Consider the following 20196-nt stretch of genomic DNA (forward strand, 5'->3'; position numbering starts at 1 on the left):
CCCATCTCACCATAGCAGTTCTGGTTAGCTAACAATGATTAAAAACATAATATAATAACAGAACATCAAACATAAATGACACCCAAGGTCAAACAAACAAACAAACAAAACCACTCTAACACAAATTTAAAAAAAAAAACTTCATGGGCTCTGACTAACATGCCCAGGAACTATCTTGGGGCAATTTCCTTTTCTTCTGGCACCATTGTTTGCCTTTTGGTACATGGGAGTTTCCCATCTGACCACACCCACCATTACAGAGATTTTATAGAAATTTAGAATCTAAATTTCAAAAGTATCCACTGGCTCAAAAGGTTGAGGACCCTTATCTAACCTACCATGTTACTTTATGTTCCTGGAAGAAAGAGGGGATATGAAGCTAACTAATAATAAGAAAGCTTCCATAGTATCACAAATCCTTATTCATCAAGAGCCCTGGGAGCCCAAGATCTTTATATACACACATGTGAAGATCTGGAGCATGACTGACATTGTATTCATGTTTAAAGATGAGACTGGCCTATTTGTACATGAAAGGTCCTTCACATACCTGAAAAGATTTTATATCTCATATCATATAACAGATAAAAGAAAGCACTTCTTTATTTAGTGCATAATTAACTGGTAGAATTCATTACCACAAGGCACAGTTGTGACTACTAATTTGGAGGACATAAGAAAAGAATTGCATAAATTAATGGAGGACAAGTCTGTCAGTTGTTCTTCACCTTAAAAACATAATGTTACCTGTAGATTATTGGGCAGCATTTCTCCAATCCCAGTTTTGGGAAGGGACAAGCATTTGATTGGCCACTGTGAGAAACAAAAGCTACAGGGTCCTTATCTTGACCCAGCCGAGTTGGTCTTATGCTCTTAGTTAGGTGTATAAATTGGGAGCAACATTCTTTTAAAAGGCTCTCGATGTTTAAATAATACAAAATACCTCTAAATTCTATTGTAAACTTTTGGGACCATACACAACTGAACTAGATCTTTTTTAAAACAAACAAATTTATAACACTTAGTTGGCAAACACAGTTTAGTTACCAAAGTGAGCAATGCATATATTCTTATCTGTTGAATTATTAAAAGTGTTCTTGCTTCCTTCCTTTGAAGAATTTAATTGTGTGGGATGTTTAAAGGGGATCTGAATGCTCTCTTCGGTTAATTTTTTAATGAAGAGGTGGAAAAAAGAAAGAAAAAGAAAAGAAATTCATTGTCACAGGTTTGCATATGGCAATGCCTATTTTCTCTTATGCTGCTAAAAAGAATATTCAAACATATGTTGCAAGTCTTTTTTCATGAAACATTGGTCATTGAGTTAAGCAAAACACTGGCTTTATTTTAGGGAAGGATCTAAGTTGTACATTTTCTACACCTTCCCAATTATAAAATTATCCTTCCCATCTAATCTAAGCGAAGTAGTATCCTAGATTTGGTATTCTGATTTGCCAGAAAACGGAGACCTATATATTTTTTTTACAGTAGGCATGATTTAGGGAGATTACTAAATGCATCCAAATTATTGTAATCAGTACTGGCAAAATGCAAACTCCCTTCTTACAGAAATACCACTTTCGCTATTTTGGGGCTTCATGGAGTCTTTTAGGAATGCATTACATTTTTTCAGTTCTCAGATTTTCACTTTTCATCTAAGTTACTAAACTCCATGGCCTGGTTTACCATGTTGAAAGTGAAAGGAATAAAATAGTATTTGATTGTTAGTTTCACACGTTGGAACATCTTAGGCTGGAGGTGCAATGAGTCCTTTACAAATACTCCTCTGTTCAGTGTAAATTGCCCATTTGGTCACATGCTAGAGAGGCATCCCACAAATATTTGTACAGAAGATCTGGATTTCTTATATATGCTACTGTGTATAGCTTGTTGAATTTCTGTTATTTATGGATGTTGGTGCAGTTCCTTTGGATTGTTGGCCTTGGGCAAGTAACCAGAAGAATCTTAGTAAGCCTTTTAAAAAGGCAAGGAATAGATGGTGAGAGATTGGATTTAGCACAGCAGATGTGGCTTCATCAGAATAAGACAGCTTTTTGGAGTGTAAGTTTGAGCCTCTGCTGCTAATGTAGACAGTGTGCAATTTGTCCTTCATGTATGACGATGGTCATCTGTTTTTCTCTGATCAGTTGCTGCTTGTCACCGTGTAAAGAAGATAATCATTTTCAGATTACTTTTTTTTTTTTAGGCAGAGTGACCTTCCAAAGAGAGCAGTGTTAAGTTTGAGAAGGGACTGGCTCAACGTATCATCCGGGCCCCCCTTTCCAAGCCATTCCTGAAGCAAAGTGCCTTCCCTACTGCTCTTTTTTTTAACAGCAAGTTTTCCTAGCCTTTATGCCATGTAACTTTCGTGCATTACAAAAGAAGGCATTGTGGCAGCTGGTTGAGACCGTAGCCACGTGCCATTTAAAAAGTATTCCTGTCATCTGCAAATGCAGCCTTTTACCTCCTCAAATGCCCTCCCTGGCTCTGCAACTGAAAGGCTGTGTTTGAGTGGCTCAGGCTGCTACTACTGCCAGACTGAATAAATACTCCTTCCTTGGCCTTCCCATGGAAGCATTATACTCTACGGCTTTCAGTGGTTGACCTGCTATCATTGTTTTCTCTTAGTGAGTCATGGAAGCCCCTTGCACCCAATGAAGCTGCTGCTATCAGACTGACTTAGTCACTCATGGCAGTAGGAAACAAACGAAGTCTAAGCTAAAGATGTCTGGTTGACCCATTAATTACTTTTTTACTTGTACTCCAGAGTGCTCCATTACAACCTCCTGTACGCCTCTCAGAGTCTGCAAAGATTGGAGGTCTACACTATGTAGACCAAACCAAGAAATCAACTCCGCACAAAGGCTAAAAGTACTTTTATTAATACTGTTTATAGTAAGAGAATCTTGCAAGTCTGACTGTGCTTTACTCCCCCGCTTCCCAGATGAATTAGGGAGGTGCCTACCTGCTGAGGAGTCTTTTGTGCATTCCTTCTGCTTATTTTGGACTTAAGACATGGTTTTCCTCTTGTCACTTTGGTAACAGATTTGGCCTATCTCTGTCAAGGTCATCTTCCTTACTCTCTACATATACAAAAATTGTTAATAAATAAATAAATAGAGCCCTCATGTTCTATATACATTCCGTAAACAGATTGCAATAATTATATATCAATATTTTTCTACTATGTAAATGCCAAGAGAAGAAACACAGATAAATTCCGACAGTACTGGTAGATGCTTACAGTTGGTCAATATAAAAGATACTATTACCCATACATCAGCAAAGCTTAATAAATACAGTTAGAAAATACTACTATCATAAATTGACAATATGATAGTAGATTGACAGAAAACTAATGATATTAATTTACTATCTTACAAACTTAATGATAAAAATAGGACAATTACAAAGGTTTCTTTGAAGGCTAAAATTTTGTACACTCCACAAACAAAAAGTAAACACATAACAATTATAGTATCCATGTAAACGGAAATAATTCTAGTGTTCAGAAGATAATGATCTTCACTGTATTATACTCCTTTGCCAGATGTAGAGGAAAGTGGGAATGGCCTTGAGGGACAGGAAGAAGAGCTGCTACCAAGGCAACAGTCAGATAAAAGGGGCTTGAGTCTGTGGAAAGAAAGTAATGTAAGTAAATGTCTCAAGCCCCTCCCTAGTTCATGCAGAGATAAAGGGAGGGAGGGGGGAAGTCCATTCAGACTTGCAATAATGTTACTACAGTTTTACAATATAAGTAGTACTGACTTATATGGCATCAGTTTCTTAATCTGATCTACCTTGAAAGGCTGACTTCAGATATTTTGTAATTTTAGTAGCAATTTCTGAGTCTAAAATGGTCAAGCTTTGGGGTATTATCTGGTGTAAGAAACAAGTGGCAGAGTTAGCCTCAGGGCCTACATGTGGATAGCAGAATTCAGAATGGGGTCAGTAATAAATGCAGTCTTTCTTTTAAAAGATAGACAAATTTTTAATTAATTTTTAGTTTGGTTGTTAGATCCAACAGACGTTTTTAGTGCTGCTTAATATCTTTGCTATTTTCAGTATGTTACAGAATAATATATATAAATTAGAAATTTTCAAGCATGGTATGTTCAAGACAGTAGAGATGAAAAGATGTAATATGCAATTACATCTACCAGTGTAGCAGAAATTCTGGCATACTGTATCATGGGCAAGCAACTGGCTTCCATTTCCATTTCTGTAAAATTAAAACAAGTCTTAATAAATAATAAATAAATACTAATGCTTGCAATCTAATTATATAGAAATTAGCAGTAATATGAGTAGTTTCCAACCATCAGTGTCCTATCTAGAGAAAGAACATGGAGAAAGTACCATGAAATCAAAACTATCTGCTTGACTGAAGTATTTTAAAAGTTACTATCAGCTAGGCCTCTACAGATTTTGGCTGGATTTGATAGTAATTTCTCTTTTGGCCATTACCTAGGGTAAGACCATTCCTATGTTCTCAGTATCAAGCTAAGCAAAATAATCACAATGAGTTCATGATGCGCTGCATTGTTGAACTACTGGAGGGCTTACCAATGTATTTTGGAGATACTTCAGGATTACGAAGAGAGCTGGTTATGGCCAATTTATCACGGATAACAAATATTTGCCATGTGAAATCACACTAACAAATATATGCCTTCGCCCCACTCTTTTTGGCAACCATTTCAGAGTAGCCAATCTGTTTATAAATTGGCTCTGAAGTGTTCCAAATTATCTTTTTCTGTTCATAATTGAATGCATGGTGTATGGAAATTAAAGGTAACCCTTTTTCAATTACATAAAATTACTTATAACATATGATCTTAAGCACATATTAAGGAAGGAGGAGGAGCACCAGAGGTACAGAGGAACTAGTTCTTCCATTGCACAGCATTCGCATACCAGATACCTCAGACAGGCAAGACTTACTCTTGTTTTATTATAATGTAGGGATGTAAAGTATACATGGTAAAAGAAGAAGAGTTTTTTGAAATTGTATTTACATATAATTGTATATTTACAGTATATGAGGTTTTATTAATTACAGTGACTATAAAAGAAATATTAAAAGAGTAAAATGTATTCCCCCCCCCAAAAAAATGACAATGAATTCAAGATTATCTCCCTAAAAGGAAGGTTAGGGGGAAAAGTCTTATCTATCTATCTATCTATCTATCTATCTATCTATCTATCTATCTATCTATCTATCTTTACTTATTTATTAGATTTAAGGCCACCTGACTCCAGAATGACTATGGGTAATTTACACTATAAAGAATTTTAAAAAACAGTAATCAGAAGAGTATACATGTCCAGACACAAATTCCAAACACTTCACAAAATATGCCTGAAGGGTTCAACAACCACTCTACTCCAGAGCCTGGGAGAAGAGCCAGGGCTTTAGGGATTTCTGGAATCCTACCAGGATGGGGACACATGGATTTCTGGGGGAATGTTATTCTAGAGGGCAGGGATGCTTCTTGGGTCCTGCTAGATGGCACATCTCATTTTTCTTCCAGAAACACAACACATTGCAATAGTCCAAACACAAGGTGACAAGGGAATGAGTGACCTTCTGAAGGGCTTCTGGATCCAGGAATGGATGCAATTGGTACACCAGATGGAGCTGTAGGAAGGTGCTCTTGGCCATAGTTGGCACCTGCTCTTTCAGCAGGAGTCATGAGTCCTAGACAACCCCCAGATTGTGCACCAATCTTGAATGGGGAAGTACAACCCCATCAGTCACCAAATCCAGGAGGCCCTAATATCCCCAGCCATTGGGTCTTGGCAGGATTGAGATGGAACTTGTTTTTCTCTATCCAAACTCATACAGCCTCCAGGCACTGGGACAGAATATTGACAGAATCACACGGCCAGCCTGGGGTCAAGTTGTACAACTCAGCAGGATATCGATTGATGACCTCACCCAACAGTTTCATGTAGATGTTAAACAGATGTTATCTGCTTCCATTACACTATTTGCAGTGAATCTAAGATGACCTTCCAATGTAAAAGGGTGGGTGGGGTGGGACTAGCTTTCTTTCAGATATATACAATATTTTTTCCACAAAAACTTTCAGCACTTGTGCACCCACACATACTCTTTCATGGGAAAATACTCAGCTATTCTGAGGCACTTCAGTGTATATCTGCAGTATATACTTTTTCTTTTCTTTTTTATATATAATTTTTATTGAGAGTTTTAACAACAATGAGAAGAACTAATACAAACTAAAGGGGAACAAGAAAGGAGAACGAGAAGGGAGAAATAAAAGAAAGAGCTAGAAGTGCAAAAAAGAAAAAGTAAGAGGAAGGTAAAGAAGAAAAAAATAGAGAAAGAAGAAAGGTAGGAAAATATAAAGAAGTGGCTTTTCTAACCTCTCTCTCGAAGGTTACATCATGACTCTCTTCTTTCTATAGCCTATCCTGTCTAATCATCAAAATCATAAATCACAAATTCATTTTTTCTTTTTTACACAAAAAGTCCATAAGGGGTTTCCAGTCACCGATAAATATAGACATTGTCTTTTCTCTAATCAAACAAGTCAATTTAGCCATTTCAGCAAGTTCCATCATTTTCACCAACCATTCCTCCATTGTAGGTATTGCCAGATCTTTCCATTTTTGTGCATACAATAATTTCTCTGCTGTCCTCATATATAAAAACAGCGTTCCATGGCTCTCTTCTAACTGTTTATCCATCAGTCCCAGGAGGAACAGTTCTGATTTCAACTGAATATTAATCTTTAAAATCCTTTGAATCACTGTATGTATTTGAGCCCAAAATTTTCCAGCTTTTTTACACATCCACCAAGCATGATAAAATGACCCTTCTTGTTGTTCACATTTCCAACATAAATTTGAAGTACCTTTATACATTCTAGATAAATTTTCTGGTGTGCAGTATATACTTTTTTAAGCAGTATTTCAGTATTGAATATTTATGAATATTTTTAATGTAGATTTTCTGCACCAGGGCATTTTCTGCTTATTAAATTAAAAAAAAAATAGTACGAATGAAGAGGCTTATTAAATACTGTGAAATAAGGAAAGGAAAAAATGATTTTCTTAACCAAACAGTGTTGTACTTTGTAGTCAATTTCCTCCTGTGGTAAACCAGAGTAAAATATATTGCATTCTTGGAAAATACTGAATGATCTCACCAGTGTAGAACCATGACTCCTAAAACATTCTGAGGGGTTTTTTTTCCCCTTGAAACTCCAAAGGAAGTCTCCTATTTATCGGCTTGAAAAATATACTGAAGTTCAATATAATCATCCTAGAACTCCCAACATTTTTGGAACCTAAATGTTTTTGCTACATAGTTCAATTGCTTTTTTATTTACATAAAATGTTTTTTGGATTCCAGAGTGGACATTCTGGTTTTGGATTTTAAAGTCAAACTATAAACTAATATGGAAACCGATGAAACAAGTATGCAAGAGAAATGGCCATAACTATGATAGTTTTTATATTGTCTCATCAGGCAGAATTGATGGGACAGAAATTTGTTTACCAATTTAATAAATTGCATATAACGTGACATTTTTTTCTCTGTTATATGAATCTCTCTGAGTGTGTTTGTATGCACATGTACACACAAGGATGAACTCAAGGTAACTTCATACACAGATATGAATAAAGACTTCCATGCATAATTATACAGGGTTCCTGGTTGTATGATCCCTTTGTGTGTACAGATTTACAGATGTTTGCACAGTATGTTAATGCAAGGCTGCTTCTCACAAATCAGGAGACTATATGAACACAAATTCTTGAGGAAACGTACATGTGCTTCTCTATCAGTGCCATATGATTCCTTGATAGCAAAGTTGTTTAAAGGAACAGAAACCTAATACGTGTTGTAGTTCCACAACATATGCAAATATGCATTTGCAAGGAAATAGCTTATTAAACTTGTAGCCATTCTAAGTATCATCATTAACATGGAGACAACCTCTCATTGGATAACAGCAAAAACTAACATAATGCTTTCTAACCGTTACTCATCTATATAGGAAATGAGGGGAGGCAATATTCCTTAATTCCCATCTTAACTTCCAGATTGGAGTTTACTGTTTAAGCCTTACTAAAACCCAGAATAATTTTCTGAGACTTTATTTTAGCCTCCACCACCATCCTCAAGTACCAGTCATTTTCTCTGAGTTAGTAAAAGCTCTTATTACACAGAAATGTGGCTCTTAAAGTGATTATTGATTCTTAATGTTGGATGAAGAAATGGCCATGTGAAAAACAAAAGTTGGATTAAAGATATCTTTGCCTTCAAGTCTTGTATTGAATATGTTCCCCTTTTTTTCAGCGGTGTGGAGAAATCTCATTTGATAGCCCAGAGCAGAATGCCAGATGTGTTCGCATGCTAGGTAAGTGGCATCCATTCTCATATAAACTGGGTTTTGGTATAAGGAGAAACAAGCACTGTTCAACAAGCTGAGAGCGGGGAGCTCCCCAGAAGAAGCTCTGCATTTGAGGTTGGTTGATAGCCATAATTCTTCTGGATGTATAGTTGGTTGTAGTGTAACTGATATGAATACTGAATATACTGTACATGAGCACTGATTGATTATAATGAGTCTTGAGTTCACTTAGAAACTTGACAGGGTGATTTCTGACTGTTGGTTATGAAACCTACATGCAGATTGCTCTAAAACATATACAGTACAGCTTGAAACATGTGATTAATTCTTTCATATCCAGGCATGCTAAAGAGTTAACTGAGAAGTAAGAAGGAATCCAGAAGCCCAGCCTTTGTGGATCTGAGAGGGGATTGTTGTGGCACTTGGTGGTTTAAAAGGGGGTTTAATCTTTTGTCATCTGTTTAATTATTGTTAGCCACCAGAGTTATTTTATATAAGATGGGTGGCCATACAAATCTTTTAAATAAAATAACCAGAGAGAGGCTAACCACCCAATATTTTTTATAAGAGAAAAAGACTTCCTTTGTCTGAAGCAAAAGTTCCAAGATTTAACCATTTATGAATTTTTCCCAACTATTTCCAATATTCTAGGCATTTGAATAATCTGCTACTTCTATACCAGTAACCACACTAGAAGCATTATCCCAGTGACTTGCAACCTAATCTGTCAGCTTCCCCACTGACTTTCTGGGGAAGCTGGCAGGGAAGATCGCAAATGGCAATCCCGTGATCACAGGGCTCTACAACTGGTCGTAACTGCGAGCCAGTTGCCAAGCGCCCAGATTGTGATCACATGACTGCAGAGGTGCTGGGAGGTGGAACTCCAAGGACCGGTCATAACTGCCATTTGTTCAGTGCCATTGTAACGTTGAATGGTTGCTTAACGAATGGTTGTAAGTCGAGGACTATCTGCATGTCGTCGGGCCAGGTTTCTTGTGGGACTGCCTCTTCCTGAGAACATCTACATATCCCACTAGATTGGATAGGGTGGGCTCACTCCAAGTCCCTCTCTTCAATATTGTCATCTGGTGGGACCTTGGAAGTGAGCCTTTTCTGTAACTGCACCTACCTTGTGGAACAGCCTCCCCACTGAGGTGTGGCAGGCCCTTACTCTCCTTGCTTTCTGGAAGGCTTTTAAGACTGGGTCAGGAATGAAGGGGAGCCCAGCCTTTGTGGTTCTTAGATGGGATTGCTGTGGCACTTGGTGGTTTAAAGGGGTTTTTAATTTTTTGTTGTCTGTTTAATTATTGTTAGCCACCCAGAATTATTTTATATAAGATGGGCAGCCATACAAATCTTTTAAATAAAATAACCAGGGAATGACCACTCAATATTTTTTATCATATCATTGATAAAAAGACATATCATTGTCCATCATGATGTAAAGGCCACTGATAGGGTAGCTACTTATAAATCACCAAAGAAGAGAATGTGCATGAAGGAAGGAAGGAGTAACTGACTACTTTGGATCTACATTAAACTTCTGGGGAAATGCTTCACAGTAGGATTCTGAGTTATTACTGAGTTAAAAACCACACCAGCCTTTGAATGGCACGCTGAGGGCAACAGTGTAAAAGAGAGCAGGATCACATAAAAAGATTTAAGATATAGGTAGGAGCAAATATTAAATTAGAATAATATATTAATATTACTATTCCGATGAAATTAAAGTAATAATATTACTTGATTTCCAGGTTTAAAGTAAATTAAGTATGTGAGAAAAAAAGAAAAATATTCCCTGTTATATATACTCTGATACACTTATGCATACATATGAAGAGGAGGCAGCAACTGGAGACAGAGAATAGGGTTGTAAGAGCTATGAAGGAGTGAAACGATGTACTATAAAGGGTTGTTTTAAGTTGATTTAGTCAATTCTAGTTGAATCAAATCAGGTGCCCTTGAATTGCTTCAGGGAGATTTGGAGGCAATTTGGAGATTTGATAGACTTTCTGGTGATTTCTGATTTTAGAATCTGAAACAATGGTGTGGCTTTCTTTGTGTGTACATGTGTGCTTACAATGCTGAGAGTGAGGTTGAGGGCAAACATACTTAGCCAATGAGTTGCTGTGTTCCTTTTTGCCTAAGTCAAGTGAAACTATGGAAGTCAGTGAATCAGTGGTTGGAGGTCAGCAAAGGCTTGAACAAACTGAATTTCAGAGGGAAATACTGTAGATAGGAGGGACAGCAGTACAGAATTTAATCCGTTCCGTGACTCTGGTCGCAAACCGATTTGTTCGCAACCCGAAGCAAATTTTCCCATAAAGTTCAATGTAATTACCGTTAATCCGTTCCGGCGTCCGCGGACCACGTATCAAGGGCAGAAAAACGGCCATGGACCACGTGGCAGGGCGGAAAAACGGCCGCAGACCGTGCAGCAGGCGGAAAAACGGCCGCGGACCACGTGGCACGGGCGGAAAAACAGCCGCAGACCGCGCGGCAGGGCGGAAAAATGGCCGCGGACCATGTGGCACGGCCGGAAAATGGCCGCGGACCACGTGTCACGGCGGAAAATGGCCGCGGATTCGGTTCGTACCCCGAGGCGGAGTTCGCAAACCGAGGTAAATTTTTGCGGCCGGAGCTGGTCGCAACCCGAAAAGTTCGTAAGCAGAGGCGTTCGTAACCCGAGGTACCACTGTACATGGAGACTGAACTGTACTGGATGTTTTATTGCCCCTCCTCATCCATCCCTAAAGGAAGAGGCAATGCAATCTGAAAATCCTTTGGATAGTTTTGTATAGAATAGATGAATGATAGCTTCACTAAGGATGCCTCTCCCCAGGTTTATATAGGGCACCAATTATAATCATTTCTGTCCTAATTGTACCTATGTGAGTAACTTCAAGATAATAGGACAATAATGTCCTTGAGGAATAGGGAGATAACTGTGCCAGTTGGGGCAAACTACAGAAACGATATTGATAGTAGAAGCTGCATCATTTGACTATGTGACACTAATATAAAATAGAAGCTCTCACTTTAAGTATTTTTAAAAGACTTAAAACCAGTACATGGGCCTTCCCTTCCCTTCCCTTCCCTTCCCTTCCCTTCCCTTCCCTTCCCTTCCCTTCCCTTCCCTTCCCTTCCCTTCCCTTCCCTTCCCTTCCCTTTCTCTTGTTTTCTTTTTCGAAGTATGGATGTTTTAATTCAACTCTGTGTAATGATTTGATGGATGAAACATCCTACTTCCATTTTTTAAAAAAGAGGTATTTTTAAAACCACGTTTTACACATATTGATACAGTTACCCTATGGAAGCAGCATGAATTGTGATTCCAAACAAGCTCTGGGCTGTCTGAAATTTGGTAGGATAGGTAGCCATAGCAACAGGTTTGTCCAATACAGTAGCTGTTGCTTGTGTTTCTCTTAGCTCATTCTGTCTCAAACAATTGTAACTCCTTCCATGACATGTTTGGGTAGGAGCTCCTCTCTGTCTGAAGAACTGTTCCAAACACTTGGCATATTCACGGCACATTAAAGGCGTTCCTTCTTCTTCTTCTTTTTTCATCCTTTAGTTTGAAAGTAAACCTTCACTTTGGCAAATCTCAGCTTATTTTCAGTTGCAGTTTGAAAGTGCTCGCTTTTTTGTGTCGTCTTCTTATCCTTCACTTTCGTCAGGCTTTTGGTTTCTTTTTCTTCTCCACGGTAACTTCCTACTGTATCTTCTGCCTTAAAAAAAAAAAAAAGTTGAGCTGAACTATTATCTCCCTGATGTATCATCTTTTATGTTTGAAGTTGTCTGCTTTTATTGATTTGTTTCTCTTGCTGGAAAGAGGTCAAGAAATCAGGAAGAAACACAGCTGGTTTGGAAAAGCAACTTGTAAACTGGAACAGATATTGGCATTGGTTTACAATATGATAAAATCCTTCCTCAGCCCTAAAGTTTTGAACTGACTCTTCACTCAAGGTGAAGGATGTTTCTGACCAATTAATGGAATGATATAAATCAGTACCACAGAATATAAAACCTAATGTTCATAACTGGCTGATTCACATATCAAAACAGATTTGTGCTGAACATTCTGCTGGAAATTGGAATAAAAATAAAATAGCACTTTTATGTATTGTGAATCCACACAATCACCTATTACTCTTAGCAGCCATTATTCATTCTATATATTAATAATGAACTCAGCCTCACAAAGTGGATCTCTCTATAACCAAAATGGCCCAGTCCACACACAAATAGGCATCAGTAGGCTTGGAGGAAGCCCAAGGATAACAGGAGGATTTTTTAAAAGCTTGAAAAGAAATCCTAAGAAGGAGAGGAAAACTGGAACAACCAATGAGCCATGAGCTTGCTCAGAGGCATGAAGTGCTAAGTGTTGGGAGGATGAAGAACTGGTATGGCTTACGACTTAAAACTTGTTCAAGAATATTTCACGTTATAAAATGTTGTTGCAAGTTCCACCAGAATAACATGGCTAAGAACTGAGCACAATTTTATAGTATCATTTGGTGCAAATAATAATCTTACGTAGAGAAGACGTTCCTAACATTTGCAGTGAGCATCAGTCATTAATTGTAACCTTGTATACATAATTTTGTATACCTACTTAATATTATCCCCTTTCAGGGGGAGCAACATTATGCAAAGTGAAAAAAATACAAGTAGTAAGCAAAAGAAATGAAAGGGAGGAGATAATTAGCCTCAGATGCTGCTACATGGCCAGGATCCAAAGAATACGACACATGCTCTGTTATTTTCATTGGAGTGCCATGTTTTTCAAGATTTCCCATTCTAAGTATAACTCCTGATGCTTTGTCTAATCATGCTTTTTGAACATTGACATTTTCATTTCTGTTTTGTTTTGTTCATATTTTCTGGGACACTACCATTTATTTACTTAGTCATTGACCTTTTTTGTATCCAGCTGCTCATTTGCAGATCTTTGAAGTGGCTGGAATCAAAATATTCAGACCCATGAGCATTGTCTGCAAGATTTAAATCCACTGTTTTGGCCCCATCCACTCCAGTGTTATCACGATCTTATCAGCCATGTTTTTGCTGGCCCCAGGCAGGATAAACAGTAAAAGTGGGTTTAAAGGAACCCTAGGAGTGACAGGGGTAACATTTCCCATCCTTACAAATTTAGATGCTAAATCGAGAAGAAATGCCAAAAGGGTCTCATACTGCAGATCCTGGCATTCCTTGATCTAATGGCCTCTTGCCCTGCTTATTTCCTTCCCCAGTGAGGATGAATGGGATGTTTTTATACGTGGGATGTTTTTATACATATACGTCTCCCAGTTTTTCTAGCCTTGGATCATAAGATTTTTCATTAGCCCTTTCTATTGTTGCTTGGTTCTTCTTTGATCCCTTATACTTTGGGTCCTCATCCTTCCTTTGTTGCCAGATGATGCCAGGAAGGAATAATGTTATTAGTCTGTTGTCAAAGAATGTTGGATAAATGAATTCAGAACCGATGGAAGCTTCTTCTTTCCATAGAATGAAATTGCAGAGCTGTTGCTCTTTCCTGAATTGATGCCAATTAATTACAGTTGTTAAATACTGAATAAACAGACATCCTGTATTATGTCAGCTAATCTAGCCTGGATGTCTTTGGGTAACCTGACAATAATATATAATACAGAGACAGGCAGGAGTTGTTTCCCTCACGTATTATAAATGAATGCAGATTCTACTGCTATACCCTATAGGACATCACAGATGAAATACAAAGACACTTGTGTGTTTGGGGCAGCCTAGTCTCATCACAAGGTTCTGCGACTAAACAGAGTCTTCTTTCCATCCATTCTTCTACACTACTATTACACATAGCTGAAAGTCAGCTTTGTTGCCTAATATGCATCATACACATTTATCTGCAATTGTTTTTCTCAGTCATCTTATGTTACCATATTGAACAATTCAAAGTTACCCTCTGTTAAGAAGGACTGGGTGCAGTTACATTGAGCAATGCAGTGTACAGTATATCTCCTTTATCGAGAAATTAAATTGTAAGGACTGTAGGCCTGGGATGGGGGGGCGGGGACTGAAGAATAACAAGAGTGCATCATAAGGGAAGAACTTATATCAAGACATGTTCCAGAGGAAGGGGGTTTGTGAGAGGGGATTTTTCTACTCAGTGAATCCACACGTCTTCTTCAGTAATCCCCTTTTCTTCTTTAGGACTTAAGAGATGATAGTATCCAGGGACAAAAAAAGTTTATTCTGCTGGTGCTTCTTTAGATCTAAACCCTTTTATGTTTCTGCTGGTTATTAAGTTGTTACTAATTTTAAATGTTTTGGTATTATTGTAAGTAACTGCTCTTTTCAATAATAGTAAAGAGGACTGTTCAATGCTTTGGATTTGATTTAGAAGAGCTCTTTATAACATGAATGCTGCTCCTCTATTTGACTCATTAAAGCAGCTGCGTCTGTTTCCTGGAAGTGCACAATCCTGGAAACAGACACAGATGCTTTAATAAGTTGCAGATAGGCGTATTATGCTTTTAGAGTTTATGGTGTTTTATTAAATACTTTTATATTTTGGTTTTTAAACCAACTAGTAAGCACCTAGGCATGATTAAAAATATGAGTGCATTGTTGCTGGAAGAAAGCTGTTGCCTTCTGAGTATGTGTACAATTGTACTGTAAATAATGATTCTTTATTGTCCACTGAGTTTTTGTTTTGTTTTTTGAAATTGCTCCATGTAATGATTGGGGTGATGGAATTGCTAATCAAAATATGGCAGGACAAGTCACATCCCAGTTCATATTCTAAAAGGAGGGGGAAACTACAGAGACAGAGATTTGGGAGATGTGGTTGGAAGGATGGTTCTGAGGGAAGCTCATAGTCCTACCCTAGAAATGTCTCTGTCTGTCAGAGTGGCAGGTTTATGAATATAGTTAGTGCCAGGGAAGGCATGGATCAACAAATTTTATTTATTTAATTTATAAGTTGCCCAAATCCATCCCAACTCTGGGCAGGGTACAGCATTAGACAATTAAAAATGGAATAATACAAAGATCCTACAAAACAAACTTCTAGAAAAACAACACCAAAACATACGTACATCCAACAAGGGGTTTTCTAGCCGCTCTAGTTCAAGGCCTGGGGGAAGAACCAGATATTAAGGAGACATTTAAATAGCATCAGGGCAGGGGCCACACAGATCTCTGGGAGGACATTGTTCTAGAGGGCAAATGCTATGACAGCAAAGGCCTGCTTCCTGTGTCCTATCAGATGATGGATCCAATCATCCAATCGATGGGTTCTGAAACATGCTGACTCTGCCCAATTGTATAGGATGAATGGAAGCTATGGAAGACAGATGGTCCCACAAATAACCAGGCCCTATGCCATGAAGGGCTTTATAGGTGATAACCACCTTGAATTGCACCTAGAAGTCTACTGGTAACAAATGTAGCTTACAAGGCAGTGGTGTTAAATAGGTATACTGCGGCAGGCCCACAGCTGCAGCTGCTGAGTGATCTTCAAGGGCAGCTCCATATACAGTGCACTGCGATAATCCATGCATGAGATGACCAAGTCCACCCTACTCACACTATTCCCGCCCAGGCCATAGAACATATCCAATCATCCTATCAGCCCTTCGAGTAGTCCAGACAAGAAACCAAAACCATGAGTACTAACATTACCTTTATCATAAGGTTACAGTAACAGAATCTTGCAAGTCTGAAAGAACTTCTCCCTTTCCTCACCTTTACTTTCCAGAAAACTTGGGAGGGTCCCTTCTGAGATGCTTCCCATGCCCCCATTCCTTCTATGGGCTGAGGTATCTTTTGTCTGACCATAGTCTAGGCTGTGGCTCCTCCTGTCCCCCAAGGTTATTCCCACAGACTATTACACATCCTCACCCCCATGGCAGACCACAGCACCCTCCCCTAGTTGCTCCTGCACTCAGCCTGGTGTGTGTGTGTGTGTGTGTGTGTGTGTGTAAAATGCATGGGTCACCAAGCATCCACATCCAGCCACTCCCATCCACCCTCCTTCCTGGCCCCCACAGTAGGCATGGTCCAGAGAGGGATATAGTCACATCAGGTGAATCTGCTCCAAAGTAGTCTTAGTCCATAGAGAGCACAGGGTAGAAAAAAGATAAGCAAAAGACGAAAAAATCTGGTCAGATAGATGCAACAGGAACTATCTAATTCAGGTATGGAGGGCAAAAGGCAAAGGTGACAGCAGGGCTCAGGTCAGTAACAAGCTGTCTCTTGGTCTGACCCTGCTCCCACCACCCCAACTCCCTCAGGAGCACCACAAGTCACTCCTTCCAAAGCTCCCCTTTGGAGAAACTTCCCAGGAGCCAAAGAGACCACCAGTGCTCCTTCACCAAACCAGGGCAACGTTTGCACTTGGGATTCAAATAGAGAAGAAAGTAACTCAAGCTGGACCTGTTGCACACAGTGGCCAGCTATACTGATATGTGGGAATGACCTTGGGAGACAGGAGGAAGAGCCACAGACTAGACAAAGGCCAGACAAGAGGCAGCAGAGCCCGCAGAAGGAATGGGGGCATGGCAAATGTCTCAGAAGGGACCCTCCCTAGTTTCTTGGATTGTAAAGGTGAGGGGGGAGGTTTGTATTTTCAGACTTGCAAGATTCTGTTAATGTAACCTTACAATAAACATAAAGCTAATACTCCTGAGTATGCTTCTTGTCTGGACTACCAGGCTGGTAGGCAAGGCTGACATCAGCACACAATATAGACTTACTGTGATACTAAGCGAACCTGTCTATAACCCATTTTAAGTTATTTCATAAAAGTTCTTTCATTTCTTTTGCTTACTTGTTAACAAAGTGACTGTACCATCCTATATCTTCCTTATATTCCACCTAGTCCCGTTACCTCAGCAACAGAAAGGAAGAAAGAGAGAAAAGGAGAAAACAGAAGAACTTCTAAACCAGAAAAGGGTTTGCAGGTGGCAACAAGACAAATAGGACCTTTATGACTTGCCCAGATTTAATAGGATTTCACTTTGATTTTGAAGAATGAAAAGATAAGAAAAGGTACTCCTAATACAGACAGCATGAACACTATATAACAATATTCAGTGGGCGGTGGGGGATGTGTATCTGTTGCCAGCTAATTTGACATTTGTGGATCGGATATCAAAAAAGGTGAACACAAGGGAAGACACCAGGATAATTACAATTAATAAATGTTTATCAATTAAAATCCAATATTTAACAGTGAGACACTCGTCCTGGATTACCTGCAGTGAGCAAAAGTAGCTTTTAGGAGGAAATGCCATGGCATCTGCTCATAAAAGGGGTTGCCTCTATGGTGCAGATCTTATACTGTAGCCCCCCACTCCTCCCGCCACCCCTCGGAATGCTCACCCCAGCTCAGGGAAGATTAACTAGAAGGAAATTGAATGTTCAATTTACTTAGATTCTACAGTTAAAGAAGAGGAAAAGGACATGTAGGCAGACAATAGGGACTCCACAGAGAATGGTTCTTAGTAGCACCAGCTGTTTGCCTCGTTAAGCCATTTGGCAGTGAGGTACAAGCCACCGGGGAGGTGGAAGTCGATAACTATTAACTTATTAAGGTCAAAGTGGGGAGCTTGTTAGTTTGCGGCTCATGCTTCGTAAGCGAGCAGCGTGCTGCTCTGGAAAACAGCTTAGGAAGAGCTAGCTTGTTTAAGCAGCCTCTCTTCCTGGCATTAAAGTAGGTCAATCACAGAACAGTAGTAGCACAAGACCAGACCCAACTCTCTCAGAACAAGCAAACAAACAGTAAAATAGGTTGGGTCAAGATGGTGGCCACAATGAGGCAACTGAAGCCCCACCCAGTCTTTATGAGCAATGCCACATATAAAACAGGGGGCGCTTCAATCTCAGCGTCACAGCAGCCCTCCCCAGTTGCCTCTTCCTCCCCAGTTGCCTCTTCCCTTCACCTCCAGGCCATCAATATTGCCTTTCCCCCTTTCTCTTTCTTCCCCTTCCCGGCATAGATAACACTTTCTCTTACTCCAACTCCATCCTGTTTTTCTCCCCTTTTTGTGGGGTTTCTAATGGAAAAAAGGAGGAGAAGATGTGTGTTTGCAGAATGCCTTTTTGAAAGTGAGGGTAGTTTCTGTATGTGAGAGAGAATGGTTGAGATTGTAGGGCTATCAGTTCTGGGCTGCAAATGTCCAGGCAAATGGACCTTCCTGATAGCCCAGGTAACACAACATATATGCAGAATGGCAAATATCCATAAACATTTCCATGCACGTTGGCGAGTCAGATGCAGTCATTTATCGCTTTCACTTGGAATTGGCAACTCTTGGTTGATAATGCACAGTATTTATGTCTGTATTTTTCTATCTACTGGGTGGGGCGATTTGATTTCAGAGTCATCCTCTTTTGGGATAAATATGGTACAGTTCAACTACAAACCACTTTGGAAAAATTACACATTGCACTGGACACAACACATGTTTCTCCAAAGAAGCCCACTTCTTTAGATTTGGGCTTCTCCTGAAGTGAAATATTTAGGAGCCAGAAAAACTGATTTTAATTGTTAGCATATTGTCATGTTTTTAAGGAAAGAAGGATTTATAGGAACATAAATCTAGTTATCTAATCTCATTCACTGACATTTGTAGAAAAACAAAATAAAGGCCTTTGAAGTCTGTGTAATAACTGTTTCAGGAAAAAAAAAAACCCTGTGCAGTTTATATTCTTGGAAACATTGGGACAGAAGTAGTTATTGGAAGCTTCTATTTTACTTCAGTCAAGTATCTTTGTCGCACAATGGGAATATAAACTCTGATAACAGCAGCCATTTTACCCTTCATAACTGATTTAGAATGTACACTAATAAAGCAAAGAAGATGGGTTTAGTAATAAATGGAATAATATGGGACACTGATGATACATACAAATGAGAAAAGTTCTTGCTAGGCAGGAAGTTTATGATGTTACTGATATAAACTATCACAAAAAGTTTCCACTTGTGAATATTTCCCAAGGCTAAGGCTGAGTGATCCAACAAACAAATTGGGATGGGGAATGAGGAACTGTCTCCATAGGCTGTAACCCCTCTGCACAGACAATCAGAAACCATATAATTGCAGCTGTACTTTCCAGGCAACATAACCAGATCATATAAACTGGAGGATACACCAGCAAGAGTGCATAGAGATGGTGCTGATAAAGTCATGAGGAGAAGAACATTCCCTGCACCATAATATATTCCATATGCTAGTCCCAAAGTGCTGCCAATTGCAGAAAGAAAGGGAGAAACCTTGCAATTAATCAGATTGCCTCCAGTCCCAATGCTAGTTAAAATGTACCTTTGCATGCTTCTTGAGTGCACAAGCAGGGCCCTGAAGCAAGTGGAGAGTAAAATGTTGACGCTGAGAGTATCTGAAGCAAGAACTCCCACAGCATCTTATGCTTGATAAACAGGACGAGTCTAATCTGAAATAGTAACTGACCGTTGTAGCGCTGTTATTCCTAAACTCAGTTGTCATGTATCTATGCAACAAGATCAGTGCTACACTGCCTGCCCTATATGACCAGCAGCAGCCCCATTCCTCAAACATGTCTCATGGTAAAAATGATTTACGTTGAGGATAATAACTGGGGCTGGGGTATCGGCACCGAATGGTGACGTGAGGAAAGATTGCTTGTCTGTTCTTGGAGTAAAGAGTCCTTGCAGGGTTTTAAAACTGTATTTACAAACCTGACATGCCTGTTGCAAAGTAGAAAAGTAGAAAATAAAGAAATGAAGTCCTAGATGCAATAATTGTAAATTCGTTGAGATGGGGTAAGAGAAGCACTATTTGGGAAC

At 39.1% G+C, this 20196-nt stretch overlaps 1 protein-coding gene across 8 annotated transcripts in view; it reads left to right on the top strand.

The window, feature by feature from the left end:
• PDE7B (phosphodiesterase 7B) overlaps window positions 1-20196 on the top strand; it is a 202812-nt gene that overhangs the window by 95290 nt on the left and 87326 nt on the right. For all 8 annotated transcript variants that reach the window (XM_088141148.1, XM_088141159.1, XM_088141137.1 and 5 more), the window contains one exon: window positions 8333-8393. In XM_088141148.1, coding sequence (XP_087997274.1) covers window positions 8387-8393 — 7 coding nt within the window. In that variant the 5' untranslated portion in view covers window positions 8333-8386. The remainder of the gene's footprint in view (window positions 1-8332; window positions 8394-20196) is intronic.

Source organism: Python bivittatus, unplaced genomic scaffold (genome assembly GCF_059951505.1).
Source record: "Python bivittatus isolate LINGU-HERP-01145 unplaced genomic scaffold, Pbiv_v1 ctg000020_np1212, whole genome shotgun sequence".
Classification (NCBI taxonomy): Eukaryota; Metazoa; Chordata; class Lepidosauria; order Squamata; family Pythonidae; genus Python; species Python bivittatus.